This window comes from Peromyscus eremicus, unplaced genomic scaffold (genome assembly GCF_949786415.1).
Source record: "Peromyscus eremicus unplaced genomic scaffold, PerEre_H2_v1 PerEre#2#chr22_unloc_1, whole genome shotgun sequence".
In the NCBI taxonomy this organism is placed as follows: Eukaryota; Metazoa; Chordata; class Mammalia; order Rodentia; family Cricetidae; genus Peromyscus; species Peromyscus eremicus.
Genome location: NW_026734286.1, coordinates 9,736,488 through 9,746,332, shown reverse-complemented (window position 1 = coordinate 9,746,332; position 9,845 = coordinate 9,736,488). Strand labels below are relative to the sequence as shown.

General features: G+C 57.5%; 1 protein-coding gene across 2 annotated transcripts; it reads left to right on the top strand.

The window, feature by feature from the left end:
- The first annotated feature begins 1,973 nt into the window (after positions 1-1,973).
- On the top strand, positions 1,974-9,198 carry Znf77 (zinc finger protein 77). Of its 2 annotated transcripts, XM_059252006.1 has the most exons (4): positions 1,974-2,239; positions 3,370-3,442; positions 4,819-4,997; positions 6,916-9,198. In XM_059252006.1, exons 3-4 carry the CDS (start codon positions 4,891-4,893, stop codon positions 8,684-8,686), a joined length of 1,878 nt encoding a protein of 625 aa, XP_059107989.1. In that variant the 5' UTR covers positions 1,974-2,239; positions 3,370-3,442; positions 4,819-4,890; the 3' UTR covers positions 8,687-9,198. The 2 variants fall into 2 exon arrangements, with proteins under 2 accessions (XP_059107989.1, XP_059107990.1); XM_059252007.1 differs by lacking the exon at positions 1,974-2,239 and having other exon boundaries at positions 3,092-3,442.
- The last annotated feature ends 647 nt before the right edge of the window (positions 9,199-9,845 follow it).

The following is a 9,845-nucleotide window of genomic DNA, read 5'->3' as shown; positions in this document are numbered from 1 at the left end:
GCGAGCTGCGCATTTGGTCGTAAGGGGGAGGTCCGCGCAGGACGAAACGCGTGGGTTCCCACGCGGCCACGCGGGGGACGCGACGCTGCTGTTTCCATGGGAACTGGCGGCGACTAAGCCGCGCATGCGCGTCAGCCCGGCGCCCGGGACAGCGCCGGTCGCTGTTGCGAGGTTATGAGGAGCACCTGGGGGTGTGACCTGCACACGAGAATAAGTGTTACAGATAGGGAAGGCCGACGGGGCGCCGTGCGGAGGTGTCTGCGGCCAGCGCGATGGGCTGAGGCCGAGCCCTGGCGCCCACGGGTGCCGGAGTCCTCCGGGGTCGTGTTATCGCTTTATTGCCCCCACCCCACCCCGAGATGTAGTGGGGTCCGGGAGGGGGTGCGGTCCACCCCCCCCAGATGTAGTGGGGTCCGGGAGGGAGTGCGGTCCACCCCCCCCGAGATGTAGTGGGGTCCGGGAGGGGGTGCGGTCCACCCCCCCCAGATGTAGTGGGGTCCGGGAGGGGGTGCGGTCCACCCCACCCCGAGATGTAGTGGGGTCCGGGAGGGAGTGCGGTCCACCCCCGCCCCGAGATGTAGTGGGGTCCGGGAGGGGGTGCGGTCCACCCCCCCCAGATGTAGTGGGGTCCGGGAGGGAGTGCGGTCCACCCCCCCCGAGATGTAGTGGGGTCCGGGAGGGGGTGCGGTCCACCCCCCCCAGATGTAGTGGGGTCCGGGAGGGGGTGCGGTCCACCCCCGCCCCGAGATGTAGTGGGGTCCGGGAGGGAGTGCGGTCCACACCCCCCAGATGTAGTGGGGTCCGGGAGGGAGTGCGGTCCACACCCCCCAGATGTAGTGGGGTCCGGGAGGGAGTGCGGTCCACCCCACCCCGAGATGTAGTGGGGTCCGGGAGGGAGTGCGGTCCACCCACCCCGAGATGTAGTGGGGTCCGGGAGGGGGTGCGGTCCACACCCCCCAGATGTAGTGGGGTCCGGGAGGGGGTGCGGTCCACCCCGAGATGTAGTGGGGTCCGGGAGGGGGTGCGGTCCACCCCACCCCGAGATGTAGTGGGGTCCGGGAGGGAGTGCGGTCCACCCCCCCCGAGATGTAGTGGGGTCCGGGAGGGAGTGCGGTCCACCCCGAGATGTAGTGGGGTCCGGGAGGGGGTGCGGTCCACCCCGAGATGTAGTGGGGTCCGGGAGGGGGTGCGGTCCACCCCCCCCAGATGTAGTGGGGTCCGGGAGGGGGTGCGGTCCACCCCACCCGAGATGTAGTGGGGTCCGGGAGGGAGTGCGGTCCACCCCACCCCGAGATGTAGTGGGGTCCGGGAGGGAGTGCGGTCCACCCCCCCCCGAGATGTAGTGGGGTCCGGGAGGGGGTGCGGTCCACCCCGAGATGTAGTGGGGTCCGGGAGGGAGTGCGGTCCACCCCCCCCCTAGATGTAGTGGGGTCCGGCAGGGAGTGCGGTCCACCCCACCCCGAGATGTAGTGGGGTCCGGGAGGGGGTGCGGTCCACCCCGAGATGTAGTGGGGTCCGGGAGGGGGTGCCCCCCCAGATGTAGTGGGGTCCGGGAGGGGGTGCGGTCCACCCCCCCCCCCCGAGATGTAGTGGGGTCCGGGAGGGTGTCCGTCCCCGCTGAGCCTCTGGCAGGGCTGACGGCCGTGGTCCGGATGCCAGGTCTGCACGTGCGCGGAGGCCAGGGCGGCCCTGAGTCTGGAGTCCTCTCCTCCTCCTCCGCCCCCTCTCCTCCTCCTCCGCCCCCTCTCCTCCTCCTCCGCCCCCTCTCCTCCTCCTCCTCTGCCGCCCCCTTTCCCTGTGCTCGAGACAGCGTCTCACGGCACCTGCGACGTGCGCCTGAGGCTGGGGGTCCCCGGCGCCCCGCACAGGCACCGCCGTGCCACCCCGGCCTCCTAACCGGTGACACACTGGCCCTGCACCAGGACCCCGGCCTTGCCCAGGCCCTTCATGGCCCTGCCTGAACGGGGAGCCCGGCGGCCACCAGGTTAGCCCAGACGCAAAGATCACGTGCCAGCAAGGGGCTGTCAATCAAGTCTCCAGGGGCGTGGCAAGGAAAGTCTGGTTCGGAGCGGAGCCCAGCAGCACCTGTCCGTCAGGCCGCGGAGGGCGGGCCCCAGGAGAGCCACCCAATCACAATGCAGTCTAGCCCGAGGCCAATCAGGGTCGGGAGGCGGGGCGTGGCGGCTGCCGCTATCAATCTCCACAAACCGCTGCGCCGGCCCGGGCCACGCGGAGGCTGGTGAGTGGGCCGCGGGGGGGACACGGCCCCGTGGCCAGGAGTCGGCTCTGGGGCCACTGTGTGGGACGAAGGGGTTGGGAAACTGGGCTGAACCCTCCCGACACGCGGCAAAATCGAACGTGTGCAGTGCAGCCCAGCAGCGGCAAATCCGAGGCAGTGGGATTGCCACAAGTTGGAGGCCGGCCTGGGCCACAAGAATAAATTACCGGGGGGGGGGGGGGGGGGGGGGGGGGGGGGGGGGGGAGAGTCGGGAACAGGGGACGGGTCTCCGGCCACCGAGGTGGTGTGGGAGCACGGACACGAATTTAATGGTTACGCTCGCAAGCCTGGGAAGAGTTCCCCAGGGCTGGGAGGGGCAGCAGCCCACACCGTGACCTGCCACCAGCCTGTCGTCAGGAGCCCCGGGTGCCTTTGTTGGGAGGCTGAAGAGACACTCAGGACTTACAGCCCAGGGTCTGAGTTTGGTTCCTAGCACCCACACGGCGGCATAGTTGCCAGTTCTGGGGGATCCAGCTCCCCCTTCTGCCCTCCATAGGCACCTGGGTTCAGGTGCACAAACACACGCACACACAGACTTTTGTTGTTGTTGTTTTCAGACAGGGTTTCTCTGTGTAGCCAGCCCTGGCTGTCCTGGAACTCTCTGTAGATCCGCCTGCCTCGGCTTCCCTACTGTTAGGACTAAAGGCATATGCTACCATGCCCGGTTAAATTTATTTATTTTAAAATTTGGAATCCATTTGAAAAGAGTCCGGCCAGCATTCGACAGTATGGAATACAAAGTCTCACCGAGGAAACAAGAATTAGGGGACATTTAAAATTGATGATTTTGGGTTTTTGTTGTTATTTTTTTTTTTTTTTAGAGCTAGGGTCTCTCATGTAGACCAGGCTGTCCTTGAACTCGCAGAGATCTGCCCAGTGCTGGGAACAAAGCTTTGGCCACTCGTGAGGAGGCCAGAGGTCCAGATCCTGTGTTTTCCTTCATACTCTGCTTTCCTGGGCCACCAACCAGCTCCCAAATCATGACACAGTGACTTATTATCAGTTGTGAATGCTCGCTCAGCCTAGCATAGGCATGCTTCTGGTAGCTCCTTTAACTTAACCTGGTTTTCTTTATCTACTTTTCACCTCAGGGCTTGTTACCTTCTGTGTATCCTACTGGCTCTGCGTCTCTGTGGCTGGCGGCTGCCTGACTTCTTGCCCCAGGTGCGTCCCTCCTCCTCCTCCTCCCTCCTCCTCCCCCTCCTCCTCCTCTTCCTCCTCCTCCTCCTCCTCTCCTCCCCCTCCTCCTCCTCCTCCTCCTCTTCCTCCTCCTCCTCCTCCTCCCCCCCCCCTCCTCCTTTGCTCCTGCTCCTCCCCCTCCTCCCCCTCCTCCTCTCCTTCTCCACTCTCCCCTCCCCCCTCCCCCTCCTCCCTCCTCCCCCCCTCCCCCCCTCCTCCCCTCCGCTCCTGCTCCTCCCCCTTCCCCTCCCCCCTCCTCCATCTCCTTCTCCACTCCTCCCCCCTCCTCCCCTCCCCCTCTCCTCCTCCCTCCCTCCTCCTCCTCCTCCTCCTCCTCCTCCTCCTCTTTTTGTTCTTCTCTCTCAAGCCTAGATCTCTCCTCCTATTTGTTCTCTCTGCCAGCCCCCCTTATCCTTTCCCTGCCTGGCTATTGGTCGTTCAGCTCTTTATCAGACCATCAGGTACCCTAGACAGGCAAGGTGCAACAGCTTTTCACAATTAACAAAAGTAACACACCTTTACACAGTTAAATATTCTGCAGCATAAACAAGTGTAGCACGCCTCTGCCTCCTTAAAATATCTACAACATTAAAGTTTTAAGCTCATTTATTATTCTTCACATCTTTGTGCAGGTCGAAGACGGTGGCTGTTTTCACCCCTCACCCATCCCCAGCCCTTGTGCGAGCATCTAATGACCATCAACTCCCCTCCCCCCTTTCTCTTCTTTCTTTCTAAATAATTTATTTATTTTTATGTGCATTTGGTGTTTTACCTGCATATATGTTTGTTTAAGGGAATCAGGTCTCCTGGAACAGGAGTTCCAGACAGCTGTGAACTGCCATGTGGGTGCTGGGAATTGAACCCAGGTCCTCTGGAAGAGCAGCCACTGCTCCTAACCACTGAGCCATCTCTCCAGCCCACAGCTCCCTTTTTTTTTTTATGCTCCCCAACTTGTTTTCTGGGGCACGGCCAGCCATCCCGCTCCGTCCTCCCTGCTGGGGACTGAACTCAGGTCCTCATGCCTGAGTGGCAAGCGCCTTACAGGTTGATCAGACTCTCCAGGCCCAACACTTGATTTCGTCTGCAGTTTTGGGTTCACCAAGTTTTGTCTGTGTGGGCATTCTAGCAATGTGAGGTCCTTACGGACCCCCCCCCCCTTGCTCCCCGCCCCTCTCCCCTCCTTCCCATCCTCTCTCTCTCTGTTCCTCGATCTCTGTACCAGTGATAGAGCTGAGGACCTCACTCACACGAGGCAAGGGCTCTCCCACCAAGCCACACTCGCCCACTCACAGTCCTGGGTGGGCCTGTGCCAGGAACAGCAAGGAGGTCCGTCTTTCCTCATTTTGCCATTTCTTCGTCAGAGTGGCATTGGTGCTGTTTCAGATCCCTAACGGTCGAGGTGAAGACAGGGGTCTAGCCCATAGCAGCATCGCATGGAGAACAAACGAATCGAACGGATCGACGGTGACATCATCAAATACGCAGGCCGCCAAACCTATGACTCTGCAGACAGGCAGCAAGGCCAGGACAGGCATCTGAGGTGAGGGCGCCCCACGCCGAGGCCGGAGATCTTAGTGCTTGTGTACCCATGGGGCTTGCTGTCCAGTCTGCGGAATCAGGAGCGGAGTGTGACTGGGGAGACTCCAGCTGGTCTCTCCCCTCCACACACACAGATTCATTTGCATCTGGACATGCCATCTTAGTAGATGTGAATGGACTCCAGATGTGAGGGAAGTGTAGACTTGATAATCAGCACACGTGTGGTGGTCCGTGGTGTCAAGCTGATCAGATGAAGCCGTAGCAAGACATCCCTAAAACTCCCTTCTGGATGTATCTGTGAGGGTGTTTCCAGAGGTGCCGGGTCATGTGGACACCAGTTGTCTTAATTAGGGCTTCTATTGCTGAGACCAAACACCATTTCCAAAAAGCTAGTTGGGGAGGAAAGGGTTTATTTGACTTACACTTTGCTATCACCGTTCATTTCTAAAGGAATGCAGGACAGGAACTCAAGCAGGGCAGGAACCCGGAGGCAGGAGCTGATGCAGAGGCCATGGAGGGTGCTGCTGACTGGCTTGTTCCACATGTCTCAGCCTGCTTTCTTAGAGAACCCAGGACCAGCAGCCCAGGGATGGCCCCACCTGGGCCCTCCCCATTGATCACTAACTGAGAGAAGAATGCCTTACAGTGGATCTCATGGAGGCATTTCCTCAACTGAGGCTCCTTCCTCTCTGATGACTCCAGCTTATGTTGGGTTGACGCAAAATCAGCCAGTACATCAGTTTATTAATCCTTTGATGAATTCAAAAATGTAATGTCAGGAGGCCAGGCATGTTGCATATGCCCTTAGTTAGCCCCAGGACTCAAGAGACAGAGGCAGGTGAATGTTGGTAAATTCGAGACCAGCCCGGTCTCCATAGCGAGTTCTAGGCCAACTAGGGCTATGTGGAGAGACCCTGTCTCCAAACACAAACTATTTGTGTCTTCAAGGACTGAACTCAAGCCAGCCAGCAAGCTTGCCACTGAGTGCCTTTATCCACGAAGCCGTCTCCTCGACATAATACAAGTATTTTTAAAAATTAAAAAATGCAAATGTGTGTGCACAGAGAACTTTCTTTCTTTTTTTTGTTGTTGTTTGTTTTGTTTTGTTTTGTTTTTTGAGACAGGGTCTCTTTGTGTAGTCCCTGGCTGTCCTAGAACTCATTCTGTATTCCAGGCTAGCCTCGAACTCAGAGATCCATCTGCCTCTGCCACCATGCCCAGCCAAGAAAGTATTTTGTGAGTCTGGTAACAATGTCACATATCTGAATCATAATTCATTCGAGTTTACTCTCAGGCCATAGATGCCATCGTTCATTGCTCTGATGGAACATGCGGTGGGAACATCTACGTCAGGCAAGACAGGTAGTGCTCTGGGGTGGCTCAGCGATGAAGGTGATTGACATGTGTGCCTGGCAACCTGAGTTGGATCCCTGGAATCCTTGTAAAGATGGAAGGATGTCCTCTACATACCCATGATACCCCGGACAAGATTTTAAAAAATAGACACCAAGGCAAACAGGGCTGAAAGTGTGCCTAGTCTGTGACAGTGTCAACAGGCGCCAGTCGGTAGGCCGTGTGAAGTAGCACACACCTGCTATTCAGAGCTCAGGAGACTGAGGCAGGGGCATACAGAGTTGGAGGCCACATAGCAGGCAAGACAGTTTGTTTGTTTGTTTTTGTTTTTGTTTTTGTTTTGTTTTGAAACAGGGTTTCTCTGTGCAGCCCTGGCTGTCTTGGAACTCACTCTGTAGCCCAGGCTGGCCTGGAGATCCGCCTGCCTCTGCCTCCTGAGTGCTGGGATTAAAGGCGTGCGCCACCACTGCCTGGCACAAGACACTATCTTAAACAAAACTCTGAACATTGAAGTTATGTGTCATCCATCATGACCCCTTAACTGTTCTTCCTGCTTTGAATGGCAGTCCTTTGGTGGACGGACCCCGTGGAGATGGAGGTGGCCCCAGCCAGGCCGAGGCTCCGGATGGCAGTCCTTTGGATGGACCCCGTGCAGATGGAGGTGGCCCCAGCCAGGCCGAGGCTCCGGATGGCAGTCCTTTGGTGGACGGACCCCGTGCAGATGGAGGTGGCCCCAGCCAGGCCGAGGCTCCGGATGGCAGTCCTTTGGTGGACGGACCCCGTGCAGATGGAGGTGGCCCCAGCCAGGCCGAGGCTCCGGATGGCAGTCCTTTGGTGGACGGACCCCGTGCAGATGGAGGTGGCCCCAGCCAGGCCGAGGCTCCGGATGGCAGTCCTTTGGTGGACGGACCCCGTGCAGATGGAGGTGGCCCCAGCCAGGCCGAGGCTCCGGATGGCAGTCCTTTGGTGGATGGACCCTGTGCAGATGGAGGTGGCCCCAGCCAGGCCAAGGCTCCGGATGGCAGTCCTTTGGTGGATGGACCCTGTGCAGATGGAGGTGGCCCCAGCCAGGCCGAGGCTCCTGCTGTGTCCTGTAGTGTCCCAGATGCAGGCGGACCCAGTGAAGGCACAAGGTCCAAGAAAGCCTCCAAGAACCAGAAAATGCCTTTCACCAGACACGCGTCACCTCCCTGTGAGGGCTGTGGGAGTTGTCCTTTGTGCCAGCCCCCGAGGATGGAGACTGAAGTCCAGGAGAGCGCCTACAAGCGTCAGGACTCCAGGAAAAAGTCTGAGAAAAACATACAGACTCCTAGCAGGACAAAGATTCTGGAATGCATCCAATGTAGGAGTGTGTTTTCCTGTCCCTACTCCCTTAAGAGACATATGAGGAGTCACAAAGGCGAGAAGAGTCACGCCTGCGACACGTGTGGGAAGACCTTCAGCTTCCACTCCTACCTCAAACGGCACATGAGGACGCACACCGGGGAGCGGCCCTACCGGTGTGAAGAGTGTGGGAAAGCCTTCAGATCCCCCTCCCACTTCCGGGATCACATGAGGCTGCACACGGGAGAGGGGCCCCGAGAGTGTCTGAAGTGTGGGAAATCCTTCACCTGTCGGTCATCCTTCCGAGACCACATGAGGACGCACACCGGAGAGAGGCCGCACGTGTGTCAGCACTGTGGCAAAGCCTTCTCTTGCTACTCCTCCCTCAGAGAACATGGAAGGTCACACAGTGAGGAGAAGCCCTATGAGTGCAAGGAGTGTGGCAGAACCTTCCGGTATCCCGCGTCCTTGAGGGTGCACTCGAGGAAACACGCTGGGTTCGAGTCCCTCCTGTGTGAGAAGTGTGGGAAAACCTTCAGCTGCCACGCCTACTTCCAGACGCACCTGAAGATGCACAGTGGGGCGAGACCATACACGTGCGCGCAGTGTGGGCGGACCTTCGGCTTCTTCGCGTCCCTCCGCATCCACGTGGGAACACACACCGGGGAGAGACCCTATGAATGCCCGCAGTGTGGGAAAGCCTTGGCTTCTCGGTCTTCCCTTCGTGAGCATGTCAGGACACACAGCAGCGAGAAGCCGTATGCATGTGAGCTGTGTGACAAAGTCTTCAGTCACTCTCAGTATTTCCACAAGCACATGAAATCCCACAAGGACGGGAGGCCCTACCTGTGCAGCAGGTGTGGGAAAGCATATCGCTCTTCCTCATCCCTCCGGGCACACGTGAGGACACACACCGGGGAGAGACCCTATGAGTGCAAGCAGTGTGGGAAAGCCTTCATGTCTCTCCCAGCCCTTATAGGACACATGAAAATTCATGCTAGAAAGAACATGTAAGAGGCCACCACTGGAGTGTGGCCCTGTGATGGGGTATCAGACAAAGATATCCCAGGGTCATAGGCTCAGCCCACACAGATAGATCACCATGGGTGTGAAAAGTGTCTTCTGGTGAGTGGAGAAAAGCACACTGGGAAGAAACATCACTTGGAGGCCCCAGGAAAACCTTGGCTGTGTCACCTCATTGTTCTCTTCTTTTTTTTTTTTGAGGCAGGGTTTCTCTGTGTAGTTTTGGAGTCTGTCCTGGATCTCGCTCTGTAGCTCAGGCTGGCCTCGAACTCACAGAGATCTGCCTGGCTCTGCCTCCTGAGTGCTGGGATTAAAGGTGTGCGCCACCGCTGCCCAACCCTCATCTTTTTTTGTGAGACCTCAGAGGAGGCAGACATCCCTCACAAGCTCCCTGAGGGAGGATCCCACCATGTTGCCCGAGAGACTCAAGCTTTAGACAAGCCCTCCCCCAACCTCTGTCTCCCACAAATGTGCACAAAACACACCTGGCCTTCTCTGTTTCTTTTTTTTTTTTTAAAAGATTTATTTATTTATTATGTATACAGTGTTCTGTCTGCATGTGTCCCTGCAGGCCAGAAGAGGGCACCAGATCTCATTACAGATGGTTGTGAACCACCATGTGGTTGCTGGGAATTGAACTCAGGACCTTTGGAAGAGCAAGCAGTTCTCTTAACCTCTGAGCCATCTCTCCAGCCCCCTTCTCTGTTTCTAAAGAAAGGCTTGTTTTCTTTTTAGTTTGTGTGTGTGTGTTTGTGCAAATGGGTACATTGTCTTTGGAGGCCAGAGGGGTCAGATCCTGTGGATCTGGTGAGTGTGAACCACGTAGTGTGACTGCTGGGAATGATATAGGTCCTCTACAAGAGCAGTGCACATCCTTAACCTCTGGGTCATCTCTCTAGCTCCTCTTTTTTATTGTTAATATGGCATAACCGTCGTTTTCTTTTCTTCCTTCATTTAGGGGGTGCTGGGGATCAAACCCAGGGCCTGCCACGTGTGCTAGACGAGTATCCCAGCCCGAACCCAGCCCCCTTTTCCTTTTCTAAGTGCCTCAGCCATAGTAGAGAGTCATAGGGCTGTAGTGTCTTGTTATGTTTCTGAGAAAAAGATTTAATAAACATCCTGTTTTGTCCCATGTCAGTATTTACTTTGG